The sequence below is a fragment of the Oncorhynchus kisutch genome, linkage group LG2 (genome assembly GCF_002021735.2).
Source record: "Oncorhynchus kisutch isolate 150728-3 linkage group LG2, Okis_V2, whole genome shotgun sequence".
NCBI classification, from domain to species: Eukaryota; Metazoa; Chordata; class Actinopteri; order Salmoniformes; family Salmonidae; genus Oncorhynchus; species Oncorhynchus kisutch.
In genome coordinates this window covers 33,661,679-33,680,467 of record NC_034175.2, presented here as the reverse complement: position 1 = coordinate 33,680,467, position 18,789 = coordinate 33,661,679, and the positions used below count along the sequence as shown (strand labels likewise).

At 42.9% G+C, this 18,789-nt stretch overlaps 1 protein-coding gene across 1 annotated transcript in view; it reads left to right on the top strand.

The window, feature by feature from the left end:
• Positions 1-18,551, top strand: part of LOC109865357 (glypican-4-like) — a 96,896-nt gene extending 78,345 nt beyond the window's left edge. Inside the window, exons 3-9 of the mRNA XM_020453466.2 lie at positions 7,727-8,124; positions 16,035-16,200; positions 16,457-16,587; positions 16,732-16,878; positions 17,017-17,141; positions 17,393-17,565; positions 18,174-18,551. Of these exons, the coding sequence (XP_020309055.1) occupies positions 7,727-8,124; positions 16,035-16,200; positions 16,457-16,587; positions 16,732-16,878; positions 17,017-17,141; positions 17,393-17,565; positions 18,174-18,397 (1,364 nt within the window). The 3' untranslated portion in view covers positions 18,398-18,551. The remainder of the gene's footprint in view (positions 1-7,726; positions 8,125-16,034; positions 16,201-16,456; positions 16,588-16,731; positions 16,879-17,016; positions 17,142-17,392; positions 17,566-18,173) is intronic.
• The last annotated feature ends 238 nt before the right edge of the window (positions 18,552-18,789 follow it).

The following is an 18,789-nucleotide window of genomic DNA, read 5'->3' as shown; positions in this document are numbered from 1 at the left end:
GGATCCGAGGACCTATGCCAAATCTTCTGAGGGGAAATAGGCTTTGTCGTGCACCCTTCTTGGACCATGATAGTTAATTGGTGATGTGGACACTAAGGAACCTGAAGTTCTCAACCTGCTTCGCTACAGCCCTGTAGATGAGAATGGGACGTGCTCGGCCCTCCTTTTCCTGTTGTCCACAATCATCTCCTTTATCTTGATCATGTTGAGGGAGAGGTTCTTATCCTGGCACCACACTGCCAGGTCTCCTCCCTATGGGCTGTCTTATCATTGTCGGTGATCAGGCCTACCACTGTTGTGTCATCGGAAAACTTATTGATGGTGTTGTAGTCATGCCTGGCCGTGCAGTCATGAGTGAACAGGGAGTACAGGAGGGGACTGAGCACGCACCCCTGAGTGGCCCCTGCGTTGAGGATCAGCGTGGCAGATGTGTTGTTACCTACCCTTACCACATGGGGGCGGCCCGTCAGGAAGTCCAGGATCCAGTGGCAGAGGGAAGTGTTTAGTCCCAGGGTCATTAGCTTCATGAAGAGCTTTGAGGGCACTATGGTGTTGAACGCTGTGCTGTAGTCAATGAATAGCATTCTCACATAGGTGTTCCTTTTGTCCAGCTGGGAAAGGGCAGTGTGGAGTGCAATAGAGTAGGCATCATCTGTGGATCTGTTGGGGCCTTTCAAAGCACTAAATGGCTACAGACGTGAGTGTTAAGGGTCGGTAGTCATTAAGGCAGGTTACCTTAGTGTTCTTGGGCACAGGGAGTATGGTAGTCTGCTTGAAACATGTAGGTATTACAGACTCAGTCAGGGAAGGTTGACCATGTCAGTGAATACACTTGCCAGTTGGTTAGCGCATGCTCTGCGTACACGTCCTGGTAATCTGTCTGGCCCTGCGGCCTTGTGAATGTTGACCTGTTTAAAGGCCTTACTCAAATTGGCTACAGAGAGCGTGATCACACAGTCGTCCAGAACAGCTGATGCTCTCATTCATGCTTCAGTGTTGCTTACCTCAAAGCAAGCATAGAAATAATTTAGCTTGTCTGGTAGGCTCTTGTCACTGGGCAGCTTGCGGCTGTGCTTCTCTTTGTAGTCTGTAATAGTTTGCAATCCCTGCCACATCCGACAAGCGTCGGATCCAGTGTAGTACGATTCAATCTTAGTCCTGTATTGATGCTTTGCCTGTTTGATGGTTCTGGTTGGGATATGTACGTACAGTCAGAGTGGGGACGATGTCATCAATTCACTGTGATTAGAAAAATTACATATTTACCTGATTTGTTTGATATTAATAGTTAGCAATTAATACTTAACAAATAGTAGGACATTTCTGTAATGTTTAATTCTGTGTTTCTGTAAAGTGATGGTTTCCACTCTAGCTTTGTGCATGCAGTTAGTCTGCTATGACTTGATGATAAAAACCTAAATGCTGGCATTCCATAGACCAGATTTGGTGTGTGTGACTGAGATAGAGAGAGCCTGGAAGAGCTTAGAACAATGCCAAATTTTTCTCATCTTCCAAGCATCTGGGAAACTAAGCCGGGTTGGAAATAAAACAATATCCCGTGCAAATAAGCAGGAAGGTTGGAACCAGGCAGACTAAGCGGTTTTAGGTCTTATATAATATCTGTTTTTTTCATTAAGCACTCGGCAAAACACTTTCGAGTGTGGGGTCGAAGGTTTCGTTATTGCAATAATTCATTATTGCAATGACTGTTTGAAGAAATGACACAATTTCTGTCAGTACTGAATACTGAACATTTTTGGTGACATGGAGGTAATCTGCAACTTCACCTGTTGACCTCTCCTGAAGATATGGGTAAACTGTGCACAGGGGTCAGAAATTGGGATCTCAGGGTAAACCCTGCTTATTATTGAGCAGCTGAACCCGCCTATGATCTGAGAGGTAGCGGGCACAGGTGGATACCAGATCTCGGACAGAGTACTGAGAGAGGTCGGCTTGGACAATCTATCAATAAGTGATGAGGGCCACATCTGAGGTAACTAGCAGGACTGAGTTGAGTTGATAAGTGTTATTAAGTGAGGTTTCCTTGGGCATAATTGTTAATTAGCCAGTTGCGGGCAACCAAAAGTCCAGATCTGTGGTACTGAGTTGATCACAGTAGGACTGGTGAGGTTATTGTGGAGTGAAGGACTAGAGCGTGGGTAATCTTGCGAGAGAACTCGGCTTGGTGAAGCTCAAATTATAACGTGTAATATTTGATAAATGAGGTAATCAGGTATGCCCAGGGTTACTATTGATGAAGCCAGTGACTGATGTGGTGTACTACTCCATGTCATTGGAAGAATCCCAGAACATATTCCAGTCTGTGCTAGCAAAACAGTCCTGTAGCTTAGCATCTGCGTCATCTCACCACTTCACGGGTGATTCCTGCTTTAGATTTTGCTTGTAAGCAGGAATCGGGAGGATAGAATTATGGTCAGATTTGCCAAAAGGTGGGAGAGCTTTGTACACGTCTCTGTGTATGGAGTAAAGGTGGTCTAGAGTTTTTTTTTCCTCTGGTCGCACATTTAACATGCTGGTAGAAATTAGGTAAAAACCGATTTGTTTCCCTGAATTAAAGTCCCCTGCCACTTGGAACCCGCCTCTGAATGAGCGTTTTCCTGTTTGCTTTTGACCGTATACAGCTCATTGAGTGCGGATTTCGGGTCAGCATCAGTTTGTGGTGGTAAATAGACAGCTATGAAAAATATAGATGAAAACTCTCTTGGTAAATAATGTGGTCTACAGTTTATCATGAGATACTGTACCTCAGGCGAGCAAAACCTCGAGACTTCCTTACTATTAGATTTTGTGCACCAGCTGTTGTTTACAAATATACACAGACAGCCACCCCTTGTCTTAACGGAGGCAGCTGTTTTATCTTGCCGATGCAACGTAAAACCTGCCAGCTGTGCGTTTTTCAGGTCATTGTTCAGCCATGACTCTGTGAAACATAAGATATTAGTTTTTAATGTCCCATTGGTAGGATATATGTGATCATAGTTTGTCTGTTTTGTTATCCAATGATTGTACGTTGGCTAATAGGACTGATGGTAAAGGAAGATTACCCACTCGCTGTCGAGTAATTGATATCCTGATATCTAGAAGCTCTTTTCGGTGATAAGAGACAGTGGCAGAAACATTATGTACCAAATAAGTTTCAAATAACTTGAAAAAACACCCAACAGCACAATTGGTTAGGAGACCGTAAAACGGCAGCCATCTCCTCTGGCACCATTGTTAAGTGTGTGTGTGCGTGTATGTGTCCTGGTGCCTGAGTTCAGGAGTGTTTGGTGACTCCCTAAGAGATAGCATGGAAACTTTACATTTCAAGGCTTGGCAGAAGGCACACCGAGAAACTGCAGCGGAAAGGACTTTTTGTGTGTACAAGGACAAGGAAGGGGGAGAGAGAGGAGTTGATACAAAAAGAAAAGAGTGAAAGGAGTGTGTATGCTTGCACACATGTAACAGTGAGAGAGGTTAAGTATTTTGCTAGAGAGTCTGGAATGCTCATTTTGTTCAGATTAAGAAAGTTGTGACGCAAGTGAGGAGGTTCATGGGAGATGGGTGCTGTGTTATTTGGGGGGGGGTGATGGACATTCCTCAGGATGAAGTACGTTATTGTTCCCTATCTACTGAAGATAGCATTCTGAAGGAACTGAAAGCATTGGCGTGAGAGAGAGATGTGGGTGTGGAGGGGGGGTACAGGTTCCTATATGGAAGGGGAGGGAGAGGAGGGGTGGGCAGTAATCATATTGAAAGAGGAGCAGGGAGAAAGGAAAACGAATGGAATGTGACAACAGAAAATTCCATTGGTGGTCAGCGGCTTGATGGTGCTTCAGCGGCTTGATGTGGAGAGACATTGAATAGCAGTGTTCTCTCGCTCCCTCTCTTGCCCTCTTACTCTCTCTCGGGATGTCTCTTACACTCCGTCTCTGTCTCGCTCTGTGTCTGTCTCGCTTCTTCTCCCTCTCTGTCTCTCTCGGTCTCACTGCGCTCTCGCTCTGCCATTCTCTTGCTCTGCATCTCTTTCTGCCACTCTGTCTAACTCAATTCAATTTCAATTTAAATGCTTTATTGTCATGGGGAAAGTATGTTAACATTGCCAAAACAAGTGAAGTAGTTAATAAAAAAAAGTTAAATAAGCAATCAAATTAACAGTAAACATTACACTCACAAATGTTCCTAAAGAATAAAGACTTTTCAAATGTCATATTGAGTGCCAATAGTTAAAGTACAAGAGGGATAATAAATAAACAGAAATATGGGTTGTATTCACAATGGTGTTCACTGATTTCCCTTTTCTTTTGGCAACAGGTCCCAAATCTTGCTGCTGTGATGGCACACTGTGGTTTTCAACCAATAGATATGGGAGTTTATCAAAATCGGGTTTGTTTTCAAATCCTTTCACTCTTTTCTTTTTGTATCAACTCCTCTCTCTCCCCCTTCCTTGTCCTTGTACACACAAAAAGTCCTTTCCGCTGCAGTTTCTCGGTGTGCCTTCTGCCAAGCCTTGAAATGTAAAGTTTCCATGCTATCTCTTAGGGAGTCACCAAACACTCCTGAACTCAGGCACCAGGACACATACACGCACACACACACTTAACAATGGTGCCAGAGGAGATGGCTGCCGTTTTACGGTCTCCTAACCAATTGTGCTGTTGGGTGTTTTTTCAAGTTATTTGAAACTTATTTGGTACATAATGTTTCTGCCACTGTCTCTTATCACCGAAAAGAGCTTCTAGATATCAGGATATCAATTACTCGACAGCGAGTGGGTAATCTTCCTTTACCATCAGTCCTATTAGCCAACGTACAATCATTGGATAACAAAACAGACAAACTATGATCACAATAGTTAAAGTACAAGAGGGATAATAAATAAACAGAAATATGGGTTGTATTCACAATGGTGTTCACTGATTTCCCTTTTCTTTTGGCAACAGGTCCCAAATCTTGCTGCTGTGATGGCACACTGTGGTTTTCAACCAATAGATATGGGAGTTTATCAAAATCGGGTTTGTTTTCAAATTCTTTGGATCTGTGTAATCTGAAGGAAATATGTGTCTCTAATATGGTCATACATTTGGCAGGAGGTTAGGAAGTACAGCTCAGTTTCCACCTCATTTTGTGGGCAGTGTACACATAGCCAGTCTTCTCTTAAGAGCCAGGTCTACCTACAACAGCCTTTCTCAATAGCAAGGCTATGCTCACTGAGTCTGTACAGTCAAAGCTTTCCTTAAGTTTGGGTCAGGTATTCTGCCACTGTATGTATACTCCCTGTTTAAGGCCAAATAGCATTCTAGTTTGCTCATTTTTTTTTTGTTAATTACTTGACACATTGGAAATAATTATCTTTTTGTTTTCTCATGATTTGATTGGGTCTAATTGTGTTGTTGTCCTGGGGCTCTGTGGGGTCTGTTTGTGTTTGTGAACAGAGCCCCAGGACCAGCTTGCTAAGGGGAGTTTTTTTTCCAGGTTCATCTCTCTGTAAGTAATGGCTTTGTTATGGAAGGTTTGTGAACAGAGCCCCAGGAACAGCTTGCTTAGGGGACTTTTCTCCAGGTTCATATCTCTGTAGGTGATGGCTTTGTCTGATCACAGACACGCTGCCAAAAACAATATTGAAGAGACATTCAATCTGGTTGTGGAAATGTACACTACAATATTAGTTTGTGTATTTGTATTTATTATGGATCCCCATTTATCTACTTCCAAAGTAGGGGCTAATCTTCCTGGGGTTCAGCAAAATTAAGGCAATGTGTGAGAATCAGATGAGAGGGAAACATTCAAAGAACCTCTGGATAACATACAGAATATTCTTTATTTTGATTAACGTTTATGCAGTGTAAGGAGCTGGGATTTATGTATGCTTCACAGGCCCTCAGAATAGTATTCATACACCTTGACTTACTCCACATGTTTTTGTTACAGCTTGAATTCAAAATAGCTTAGATATTTTTTTTCCTCACCCATCTACACACAATACCCCATAATGACAAAGTGAAAACATGTTTTTATAAAAGTTTGCACATTTTCTGAAAATGAAATACAGAAATATCAAATTTACATAAGTACATTTACATTTTATAATCACCTTTGGCAGAAATTACAGCTGTGAGTCAGTTGTCTTGGGTTTGTCTGTATCAGCTTTGCACATCTGGATTTAGGGATTTTCTCCCATTCTTCATTGCAGATTTTCTCAAGCTCTGTTAAGTTAGATTGGGAATGGTGTTGAACAGCAATCTTCGAGTCTTTCCACAGATTTTCAATGGGGATTCAAGTCTGGGCTTTGCCTGGGCCACTCAAGGACATTCACATTCTTGTTCTGAAACCATTCCAGCGTTGCTTTGGCTGTATGCTTGGAGCCATTGTCCTGTTAGAATGTAAATCTTCGACCCCAGTCTCTGGCGTTGAAAAGCATCCCCATAGCATGATGCTGCCACCACCATGCTTCACGCTAGAGATGGTGTTAGATGAGAAATGAGCTGTGCCTGGTTTTCTCCAGATAATTCAGGTCAAATAGTAACATTTTTTCTCTCATCAGACCACAGAAACGTTTGCATTAAGTTCTGAGTCTTTCACGTGCCTTTTTGTAAACTCCAGGCGTGCTGTCATGTGGCTTTTTCTCAGAAGTGGTTTGCATCTGGCCACTCTCCCATAAAGCCCTGTCCAGCTGGCAGCCATTCTTCCATCTCAGCCAAGGAACTCTGTAGTTCTGTCATTGGGTTTTCGGTCACCTCCCTGACCCAGGTCCTTCTTGCCAGGTTGCTCAGAGTCTGGGTAGTTCAATATTTTTTCAATTTCCCAGTGATGGAAACCACTGTGCTCTTGGAAACTTTCAACACAATATAAATTGTTTTATGCCCTTCCAGATATATGCCTCATCACAATTCTATCTGTGAGATCTATTGACAGTTCCTTGGACTTCATGGTATAGCGTCGGCTCTGACATGCACTGTCAACTGTGAGACCTAAATCATGTCCAAACAATTGAATTGGCAACAGGTGGATTCCCAAGTTTTATTGACATACATTTGCTAAAATGTACCCTACTGTTCAAAAGTTTGGGGTCACTTAGAAATATCCTTGTTTTTGAAAGAAATTTTTAAATCAAATTTCTCAGAACGAGTAGACTGATGAATTTCAGAAGAAAGCTCTTCTTAAATAGACAAAAAAAATGGTCTTTTCATTCAAAAACAAGGACATTTCTAAAGTGGCCCCAAACTTTTGAACGGTAGTGTATATTAACATGTTTTCACTTCGTCTTCGTTATGGGGTATTGTGTGTACATTGATGAGATTTTGTATTTATTGAATCCATTTTTAATTCAGGCTTTAATACAACTAAATGTGGATAGGTCAAGGGGTATGAATACTTTCTGAAGGCACTGTATGTTTTTTAAGAGGAACACATTTTATTAGAATACGTACATAGTTTGAACATCTTTGGCCCAGACAGAAGAAATATGGTATTGACATAGCCTTTATAAAATCTGCCCCCGTCCACATGTTTTGGAAGATGTACAAAGCGCTCCATTATGCCGCAAATACAATTTCCTGAATAACAAGTCACTTCAATAATAATATTTAATAATAATAAATCCTTTATATTAATATTCTATTAGATCACAAATATAGCCTACCGTTACCACACTCTGATGTTGACATTAAGTTTTAGCTGTGTGCTATCGTTGTACTTACTCTCTTCTTCTCTTTCCCGTCTGCAGAATTCTTCCGCGAGTTGCTGGACAATGCGGAGCACTCGCTTAACGACATGTTCGTGCGCACATACGGCCTGATGTATGTGCATAATGCGGAGCTATTCAAGCACTTTTTCCAGGAGCTGAAGCGCTACTATGTGTCGGGCAGCGGGGCAGTCAACCTGGACTCCATGCTGTCTAACTTCTGGGAAGACCTCCTGGAGAGGATGTTCCGATTGGTCAACGTCCAGTACGAGTTCAGTGACGCCTACATGGAGTGTGTCAGCCGCCACACAGAGCAACTGAAACCGTTTGGTGACGTGCCGCGCAAGCTCCGCCTCCAGCTGACACGGGCCTTTGTCGCGGCGCGCACCTTCACACGTGGCCTGGCGCTCATGCCCGAGGTGGTCAACAAAGTCTCCACGGTAAGTGGAAGAGTAGAGTTGCAAAACGAATGGTAATATACCAAAGTTACGGAAATGCTTCCTAATTAACATGTAATTTATGGCAATCAATGTGAACTTTGGAAATGTTTTAAAGAAGTATTCATATATAGTATCTTTTTTTTATTCATCCATGAGTTTCTAGTGGATAGACCATATGGTTCAAGAAAAAGTTGAATTAAAGAATAAAGCATTTAATCAACAAAGACATTATTTTCACTTAACTCTCCAACACTTCCAACTATTTACTTTTTTCACAACTTCCCCCAGTTTGGCGGCAAAACATAGACAACAAAGACATACAGTTCATTCGGAAAGTATTCAGACCCCTTGACTTTTTCACATTTTGTTACGATACAGCCTTATTCTAAAATTGACTCAATAGTTTTTTCCCCTCATCAATCTACACACACTACCCCATAATGACAAAGCAAAAACAGGTTTTTAGAAATGTTTACAACAACAAAAAAGAAATCACATTTACATAAGTATTCAGACCCTTTACTTAGTAATTTGTTGAAACACCTTCGGCAGCGATTACAGCCTCGAGTCTTCTTGGGTATGACGCTACAAGCTTGGCACAACTGTATTTGGCGAGTATTTCCCATTCTTCTGCAGATCCTCTCAAGCTCTGTCATGTTGGATGGGGAGCGTCGCTGCACAGCTATTTTCAGGTCTCTCCAGAGATGTTTGATCATGTTCAAGTCCGGTGTCTGGTTGGGCCACTCAAGGACATTCAGAAACCTGTCCCGAAGCCACTCCTGCTTTGTCTTGGCTGTGTGCTTAGGGTCGTTGTCCCATTGGATGGTGAACTTTCGCCCCAATTTGAGGTCCTGAGGACTGTGGAGCAGGTTTTTATCAAGGATCTATCTGTACTTTGCTCTGTTCATCTTTCCCTCAATCCTGACTAATCTACTAGTCCCTGCCACTGAAAAATATCCACACAGCATGATGCTGCCACCACCATGCTTCATCGTAGGGATGGTGCCAGGTTTCCTCCAGACGAGATGCATGGCATTCAGGCCAAAGAGTTCAATCTTGGTTTCATCAGACCAGAGAATCTTGTTTCTCATGGTCAGAATCCTTTAGTGGCCTTTTGGCAAACTCCAAGTGGGCTATCATGTGCCTTTTACTGAGGAGTGGCTTCCGTCTAACCATTCTTCAATGAAGGCCTGATTGGTGGAGTGCTGCAGAGATGGTTGTCCTTCTGGAAGGTTCTCTCATCTCCACAGAAGAACTCTGGAGCTCTGTCAGAGTGACCATCGGGTTCTTGGTCACCTTCCTGACCAAGGCCCTTTTCCCCAAAATGTTCAGTTTGGCCTGGGGGCCAGCTCTAGGAAGACACTTTTTGGATCCAAACTTGTTGGTTCCAAAAAGAATGGAGGCCACTGTGTTCTTGGGGACCTTAAATGTTGCAGACATGTTTCTGAGCTCTATGGACAATTTATTCAACCTTTTGCTCTGATGTGCACTGTCAACTGTGGGACCTTTTATAGACAGGTGTGTGCCTTTCCAAATGTTTTCCAATCTATTTAATTTACTACAGGTGGACTGCAATCAAGTTGTAGAAATATCTCAAGGATGATCAATGTCAACAGGATGCACCTGAGCTTAATTTCAAGTCTCATAGCAAATGGTCTGAATACTTATGTAAATATGATATTTAATATGAAATATGATCATTCTGAAAACCTGTTTTCACTTTGTCATTATTGCGGTATTGTGTGTAGATTGAGTAAAACACATTTTTTTTATCTACTCCATTTTAGAATAAGGTTATAACGTAAAAACGTGGAAAAAGACAAGGGGTCTGAATACTTTCTGAATTAACTGTATTGACATGGTATCTATTTTTATTTCATAGAAATTATATTTCATGCTGAAACCATGATATTGGGATGAAATGGAAGTTCACCAAGTTCACCAAGTTTATGGGTTATATTTAGGATAATGTTCTACAGTTTTGTCATTCTTATTTTGTATTTTAAAATGATCTTATTTTATATATTTTACATGTGTTAAGGCCACACGGAGGGCCAGAGATAGTTAGACTCCTGTGGTAATCTGAAGTACCCAAAACGGCTAGTAGATGTCAAGTGATACAATTCCCTAACATTCTTGACAGTTACAAAAATTCTGGTAGTTTACTGGTCAACTTTGAAAGTTACCAATTATTTACCCTTCCTTTGCAATCATAAGAAATATAGATATGTTGATGCATAGAATGACATATAGAACATTATATTAGTTGAATTGTAGATTTGGTGGCCAATTGTTTGTGGATTTTGTTATGTTCTTGGGGTTAGGTTATTGTCTTGCTGGAAGATCCACTTTGCTGCCAAGTTTCAGCCTCCTGGCAGGCAGAGGCAACCAAGTTGACCTAAACAAGAGCCCCAGGACCAGTGGAAGCAAAATAGCCCCATAGCATCAATGATCCACCACCATATTTTACAGTAAGTATGCAGTTATTTTCTGCTTATGTATTCTCTTTTCAACACCAAACCCACCACTGGTGTGTGTGGCCAAAGAGCTATAGTTTCATGTCATCTGACCAAAGCAACGGTTCAAATCCAAGTTCCAATGCCGTTTAGCAAACTCCAGGCGGATCACAAGAAAATAGAGTTCTTTGGCCACGCACACCAGTGGTGGGTTTTGCTTCTAGATGAGAATGCATGAACAGAAAATAACCCCCTACCTACACCAACCATATTTTATTGAACTTTGATGTTATGGGACTATTTTTGCTTCCACTAATCCTGGGGCACTTGTAAGGTCAACGTCATCATTAACCTGTTATGGCTGCATCCCTTTGTTCTCAATTTCCGCCTGAAGACATACCCAAATCTAACTGCCTGTAGCTCAGCCCCAGAGGCAAGGATATGCATATTCTTGGTATCATTTGAATGGAAACATTCTGAAGTTTGTGGAAATGTTAATTGAATGTAGGAGAATATAACACAGTAGATCTGGTGGAAGAAAAGAGAAAGAAAGAGCATACGTTTTCTGTTTTTTATTGTTGTAGTATCATCTTTCACATGTACTAGAATAGGATGCTGGATATAATTTTGATGGATAACACAAGAGGGCAACTGTAGGTGTGCAGAGTTTCAGACTGATAACTTCAGGAATGGGTGAGCTACATGACATTTAGCATGAAGTCACCCAGGTGTCCCACACAAGTTGCCCAAATGTACCCAAGTGGCCGAATTGGTGAAATTACCTATAACTATATACAGCACTGGGGGCACAGGTAGAGCGGGCAGTTTGGCGCCGGGGCCTCCCAGTCGGAGTCGCTATCACTGTGAAAGAAAACATAAACAAATATTTGTATTGTATGAGCCTTTTATCATCACATAAAATAAACAGATATGTATTGTATAGAGCAGAGGGAACAGTCCCTAAGGTGAAGTGCTGTTCTATTCAACTCCGGCCATTGTTGTGTGTGTGTATATATATAATATATATATATATATTCACACACACCCAAACAAACCAACACACACAAACAAACCATACATTTCATTGCAAAAAAAAAGTTATTTTATTTTTTATATATATAATATGTATATATTTTTATATTTCATAAAACGGCATTAGCACTTACCCGTCCAGAAGTACGTCCTGTCCTTACAGAAACAGCTCCTCAGTTCGTTTGAATCATAACACTCCAAGATTCCTCAAACAAAAAATCTCTCACTTTCACTTTTTCACTTTCACTTTGACTTCGCTTTACATGATTTATTCGCTAGGTAATGCCCCGCCCTATCTCAGCTCACAGGTCACCATAGCAGCACCCACCTGTAGCACGTGCTCCAGCAGGTATATTTCACTGGTCACCCCCAAAGCCAATTCCTCGCTTGGCCACCTTTCCTTCTAGTTCTCTGCTGCTAATGACTGGAACGAACTGCAAAAATTACTGACCCTGGAGACTCATATCTCTCTCACTAACTTTAAACATCAGTTGTCAGAGCAGCTCACAGATCACTGCACCTGAAAATAGCCCATCCATCTACCTCATCCCCATATTGTTATTTATTTTTTTGCTCCTTTGCACCCCAGTATCTCTACTTGCACATTCATCTTCTGCACATCTATCACTCCAGTATTTAATTGCAAAATTGTAATTACTTCGCCACTATGACCTATTTATTACCTTACCTCCCTAATCACACACTGTATATACAGTGAGGGGGGAAAAGTATTCTTATTTTCAATGACGGCCTAGGAACAGTGGGTTAACTGCCTGTTCAGGGGCAGAACAACAGATTTGTGCCTTGTTAGCTCGGGATTTGAACTTGAAACCTTTTACTAGTCCAACCCTCTAACCACTAGGCTACCCTGCCGCCCTAATCTCAGCTTGTTACCTGTATAAAAGACACCTGTTCACAGAAGCAATCAATCAATCAGATTCCAAACTCTCCACCATGGCCAAAACCAAAGAGCTCTCCAAGGATGTCAGGGACAAGATTGTAGACTGACACAAGGCTGGAATGGGCTACAAGACCATCACCAAGCAGCTTGGTGAGAAGGTGACAACAGTTGGTGCGATTATTTGCAAATGGAAGAGACACTAAAGAGCTGTCAATCTTCCTCTGCCTCGGGGTCCATGCAAGATCTCACCTCGTGGAGTTGCAATGATCATGAGAACGGTGAGGAATCAGCCCAGAACTACACGGGAGGATCTTGTCAATGATCTCGAGGCAGCTTGGACCATAGTCACCAAGAAAACAATTGGTGAAACACTACACCGTGAAGGACTGAAATCCTGCAGCGCCCGCAATGTCCCCCTGCTCAAGAAAGCACATACACATGCCCGTCTAAAGTTTGCCAATGAACATCTGAATGATTCAGAGGACAACTGGGTGAAAGTGTTGTGTTCAGATGAGACCAAAATTGAGCTCTTTGGCATCAACTCAACTCAGTGTTTGGAGGAGGAGGTAAGCTGCCTATGACCCCAAGAACACCATCCCCACCGTCAAACATAGAGGTGGAAACATTATGCTTTGGGGGTGTTTTTCTGCTAAGGGGACAGGACAACTTCACCGCATCAAAGGGATGCTGGACGGGGCCATGTACCATCAAATCTTGGGTGAGAACCTCCTTCCCTCAGCCAGGGCATATCCCTCAGCCATTGTCATATTCCAGTATGACAATGACCCAAAACACACAGCCAAGGCAACAAAGGAGTGGCTCAAGAAGAAGCACATTAAGGTCCTGGGGTGGCTTAGCCAGTCTCCAGACCTTAACCCCATATAAAATCTCTGGAGGGAGTTGAAAGTTCGAGTTGCCAAACATCAGCCTCGAAACCTTAATGACGGGGAAGATCTGCAAAGAGGAGTGGGACAAAATCCCTCCTGAAATGTGTGCAAACCTGGTGGCCAATGACAAGAAACGTCTGACCTCTGATTGCCAAACAGGGTTTTGCCACCAAGTGCTAAGTCATGTTTTGCAGAGGGGTCAAATACTTATTTCCCTCATTAAAATGCAATTAGATTTATAACATTTTTGACGTGCGTCTTTCTGGATTTTTTTGTTTGTTGTTATTCTGTCTCTCACTGTTCAAATAAGCCTACCATTAAAATTATAGACTGATCATTTCTTTGTCAGTGGGCAAATGTACAAAATCAGCAGGGGATCAAATGCTTTTTTCCCTCACAGCAGATTTTTTTCTATTGTGTTATTGACTGTACATTCGTGGCCAAACATTTTGAGAATGACACAAATATTAATTTTCACAAAGTCTGCAGCCTCGGTTTGTAATGATGGCAATTTGCATATACTCCAGAATGTTATGTAGAGTGATCAGATTAATTGCAATTATTTGCAAAGTCCCTCTTTGCCATTCAAATGAACTGAATCCCAAAAAACATTTCCACTGCATTTCAACCCTGCCACAAAAGAACCAGCTGACATCATGTCAGTTAACATAGGTGTGAGTGTTGACGAGGACAATGCTGGAGAGCACTCTGTCATGCTGATTGAGTTTGAATAACAGACTGGAAGCTTCAAAAGGAGGGTGGTGCTTGGAATCATTGTTCTTCCTCTGTCAACCATGGTTACCTGCAAGGAAACACGTGCCGTCATCATTGCTTTGCACAAAAAAGGCTTCACAGGCAAGGATATTGCTGTGAGTAAGATTGCACCTAAATCAACCATTTATCGGATCATCAAGTACTACAAGGAGAGCGGTTCAATTGTTGTGAAGAAGGCTTCAGGGCTCCTGAGAAAATCCAGCAAGCGACAGGACCGTCTCCTAAAGTTGATTCAGCTGCGGGATTGGGGCACCACCAGTTCAGAGCTTGCTCAGGAATGGCAGCAGGCAGGTGTGAGTGCATCTGCACGCACAGTGAGGCGAAGACTTTTAGAGGGTGGCCTGGTGTCAAGAAGGGCAGCAAAGAAGCCACTTCTCTCCAGGGAAAACATCAGGGACAGACTGATATTCTGCAAAGGGTACTGTACATCGATTGGACTGCTGAGGACTGGGCTAAAATACATTTTCTCTGAATCCCCTTTCCGATTGTTTGGGGCATTCAGGAAAAAAGCTTGTCCGGAGAAGACAAGGTGAGTGCTACCATCAGTCCTGTGTCATGCCAACAGTAAAGCATCCTGGGACCATTCATGTGTGGGGTTGCTTCTCAGCCAAGGGAGTGGGCTCACTCACAATTCTGCCTAAGAACACAGGCAATGAATAAAAAATAGTACCAACACATCCTCCGAGAGCAACTTCTCCCAACCATCCAGGAACAATGCCTTTTCCAGCATGATGGAGCACCTTGCCATAAGGCAAATGTGATAACTAAGTGGCTCGGGGAACAAAACATTGATATTTTTGGTCCATGGCCAGGAAACTCCCCAGACCTTAATCCCATTGAGAATTTGTGGTCAATCCTCAAGAGGCAGGTGGACAAACAAAACCCCACAAATTCTGACAAACTCCAAGCATGGATTATGCAAGAATGGGCTGCCATCAGTCAGGATGTGGCCCAGAAGTTAATTGACAGCATGCCAGGTCGGATTGCAGAGGTCTTGAAAAAGGGCCAACACTGCAAATATTGACTCTTTGCATCAACTTCATATAATTGTCAATAAAAGCCTTTGACACTTGCGAAATGCTTGTAATTATACTTCAGTATTCCATAGTAACATCTGACAAAATATCAAAAGACACTGAATCAGCTAACTTTGGAAATTAATATTTGTGTAATTCTCAAAACTTTTGGCAACGACTGTACGTGTGTAACTTATCCCATGTGTAACTCTGTGATGTTGTAGGCGTCACTTGTTCTCAACTGGCCTACCTGGTTAAATAAAAATAAAATATCAAGGATCTGGAAAGATTATGCATGAAGGAATGGTCTAAGATCCCTCCCAATGTGTATTCCAACTCATGAAACATTTTAGAAAAAGGCTCAGTGCCGTTATCCTCTCAAGGTGAGGTATTGTAATTTATTTTATTTAAACTGTATTTATCTACGCGAGTCTGTCAGTTAAGAACCAATTCTTATTTACAATGATGGTTTACCCCAGCCAAACCCTCCCCTAATCCGGATGACGCTGGGCCAATTGTGCGCCGCCCTATGGAACAAACAGGGGTGTCAATCATTTGACCCCTACCCTTTTGAGGAAAAATTATATTACTTGTTAAACCAAATCTATTTCTATGAGCAATTGTATTAGTATAAAATTATATCATATAATTTCCCAAAAAATTTGAGCGTTCAATATAGCTCAGTATTTACATTATTTTATACAGTCATCTTTATCAAGGGTGTCAATAATTTTGGACCCAACTGTATATAGTCTAAGTGTCTGTCTGATACATCTTGCACTGTATATAGTCTGTGTCTGTCTGAAATGCATTGGTCACTAACTCCCTTTGCCCTCCCCCTCAGGTCAGTGCATCCCCTAGCTGTGTGCGGGCAGCCATGAAGATGTTGTACTGTCCCTACTGCAAAGGCCAGGTGGCCCTCAAACCTTGCCAGAACTACTGTCTCAACGTGATGCGTGGCTGTCTGGCCAACCAGGCTGACCTCGACACAGAGTGGAACAACTTCCTGGGTAAGGGCTTTTATATCCAACAATGACCAGTTAAACATGCTCCAGTGAGGGAGGGAGGGAGGGAGGGAGGGAGTGTGTGCCTTCTGACACTCACTGGGGGACCTCTGGTGTCTGCAGTGTGCTTCCCCCTGCTGGTAGAATCTAGGCCTTTACACTTTAATTCACATAATTATTTTGGTTTTAGGGGTGTTTGTTTTCAGTTATTGCAGGGTTACAGTTATTGTGTCCATGACGAACTGAGTTGTGTCTTATCAAGATGCCATGTTGAGTCTGGCTGAGAGACTGGAGGGGCCCTTCAACTTTGAGTCTGTGATGGACCCCATTGACGTTAAGATCTCTGAGGCCATCATGAACATGCAGGAGAACAGCATGCAGGTGTCACAGAAGGTCAGTCACTTCCTGTCTGTTTGTCTTTGACTGTGTATGTGTGTTTTCTTTATTCGCCAACCTTTCTGGCTGTGTGCCTGCCTGGTAGCCTGTGTCTATCTGTCTGTCTGTACATTCCACTCACTTGCCTCTCCACCCCTCCAGGTGTTCCAGGGGTGTGGTCAGCCTAAACCAGGTAATGGCTTCCGGTCGCATCGCTCAGTCAAGGAGACAGGATTCACCGGTCGCTTTCGACCCTACAGCCCTGACGCACGGCCCACTACTGCTGCTGGCACCAGCCTGGACAGACTGGTAAGGCATTGTCAGTTATCTGGCCCAACCGTCAGCATAAATTCAAGAGTTTTCACATGAGAATCCGAAGTCTTTCAAATGGACTTGGTGTAAATGAATGATCCATCTCTGTTTGCCTGCCTCTCTCCTTCTGCCCAGACGACAGACGTGAAGAAAAGGCTGAAGCATGCTAAGAAGTTCTGGTCCACGCTGCCAGAAACCGTGTGTGCTGGGGAGAGGATTACGTCGAGGGATGACTGTTGGAACGGAACAGCAAAGAGCAGGTTAGTTTGGCAGGTTGTTTTCCCAGGTCACTCCCTTGACACAGTCACCAACCAACAGTGTCTGCGTCCCAAATTAGACCCTTTTCCCCATTTAGTGCACTACTTTTCAAACATAGTACACTATTTAGGGAATAGGGTGCCATTTGGTATGGAGCCGCCATTCTGAAGGCATAAAGTAATGTTGCTGCAGATAGTGAACTAACAGTGTGCTTGGTAGGATCTCCACATTCATTCTTGATCTTCTGCCATAGGTACGAGTCTGTTGTCATGGGCAACGGATTGGCCAATCAGGTGTCCAACCCGGATGTGGAAGTGGACATTACAAAGCCAGATGTGGTGATTCGCAGTCAGATCGCAGTGTTGAAGGAAATGACCAGCTGGCTGAAGGCCGCCCACAGCGGCAATGATATCTCCATCGACCAAGGTGAGTGAGGATGGTAAGAACTAACAGATTATCTTACTTACTGAGGCCCATTGCCCCATGCAGAGCATCCGGGTTGGACACCTGATTGGCACCCTCTACAGGGAACTAAACTTTAGGAAATCTTCTCCATTTCAATAGCCAGGTGTGTTGACATCATTACAATAATGTGGAGTAACTCTGAGGTAAAAGGCTGTGCGTGTGTAGTTGTTTTCTGAACAGTCAGATAGCTAGCAACAATGACAAGAAGCTGATGTGTGGTGAATCGTCGATGGCTTGTTGTATCTTGTTTATATCTTGTTTTGACATTTGACGTCACATCCTATGCTAATATGGATAAAATTAGCAAACTAACAACTGTAACAATGTATTTGAGAGACAAGTGCTTATTGGGCAAATGTATTTGTTTTCAATAAACATTTGCGTAAGAAATATAGCTTACAAATTGTCAATCCTTTGATTGTTGGTAATAAAAATGTCACAAAAGACTTGATGAGTTCTATTTTCATCCCCTGAATGCTGTCTTTTCCTGTGTTTTCATTTCTTGCCTCCTGAAATCTTCTCACTTCTGTCTCTCGCTCGCTCTCTCTCTTTTTCTTTCTTTCTTTCAGATGAGGATGGTAGCGGAGGACAGGAGAGTGGTAGCGGCTGTGACTCTCCATCCTGTGAGGCGGACCGGGACATCTACTTCTCCATCCCACCCACCCCCATCAAGCCCCGCGTGGTCAAGGTGGTGCACCAGGAAACGACCGGTGGAGACCGTATGGCACACGGGAGCATGGCACTGGCACTCTGTGGGCTCACCCTGGCCCTGCTCGCCCCCAATTGGCGATAAAGGGAGAGTGAGAAAGTAAGATGGAGAGAAGGGAAAAACTGTCAGACTTTTAAGAAGACTGCCTTCAGGACCTATCTGCCCGCCATCATGTGGGGGGGGACTCTTGAGTTATTTTAATTTTTTGTTCGTTTTTATAAAAATGGTCAATACTGTACAGCGATTTCCTTCCACTTTTCTTGATTGTTTCTTTGCCTTTTGTCCTGATTTAACTGATTCGCCGCTTGCGGCACCTTCGAGCTAGAATCCCTCCCGCCACATTACCAACAGCGTTTTGAGTTCTTCCATTTCATTCATGGGCTGGCCAGGGATGAATGTGGCTATGCCAGAAAAGAGAACATCTTGGTTACATGTTGAAGCTCTAGACTGGCTCTCAAAGCTAAGAGTACAGTAGT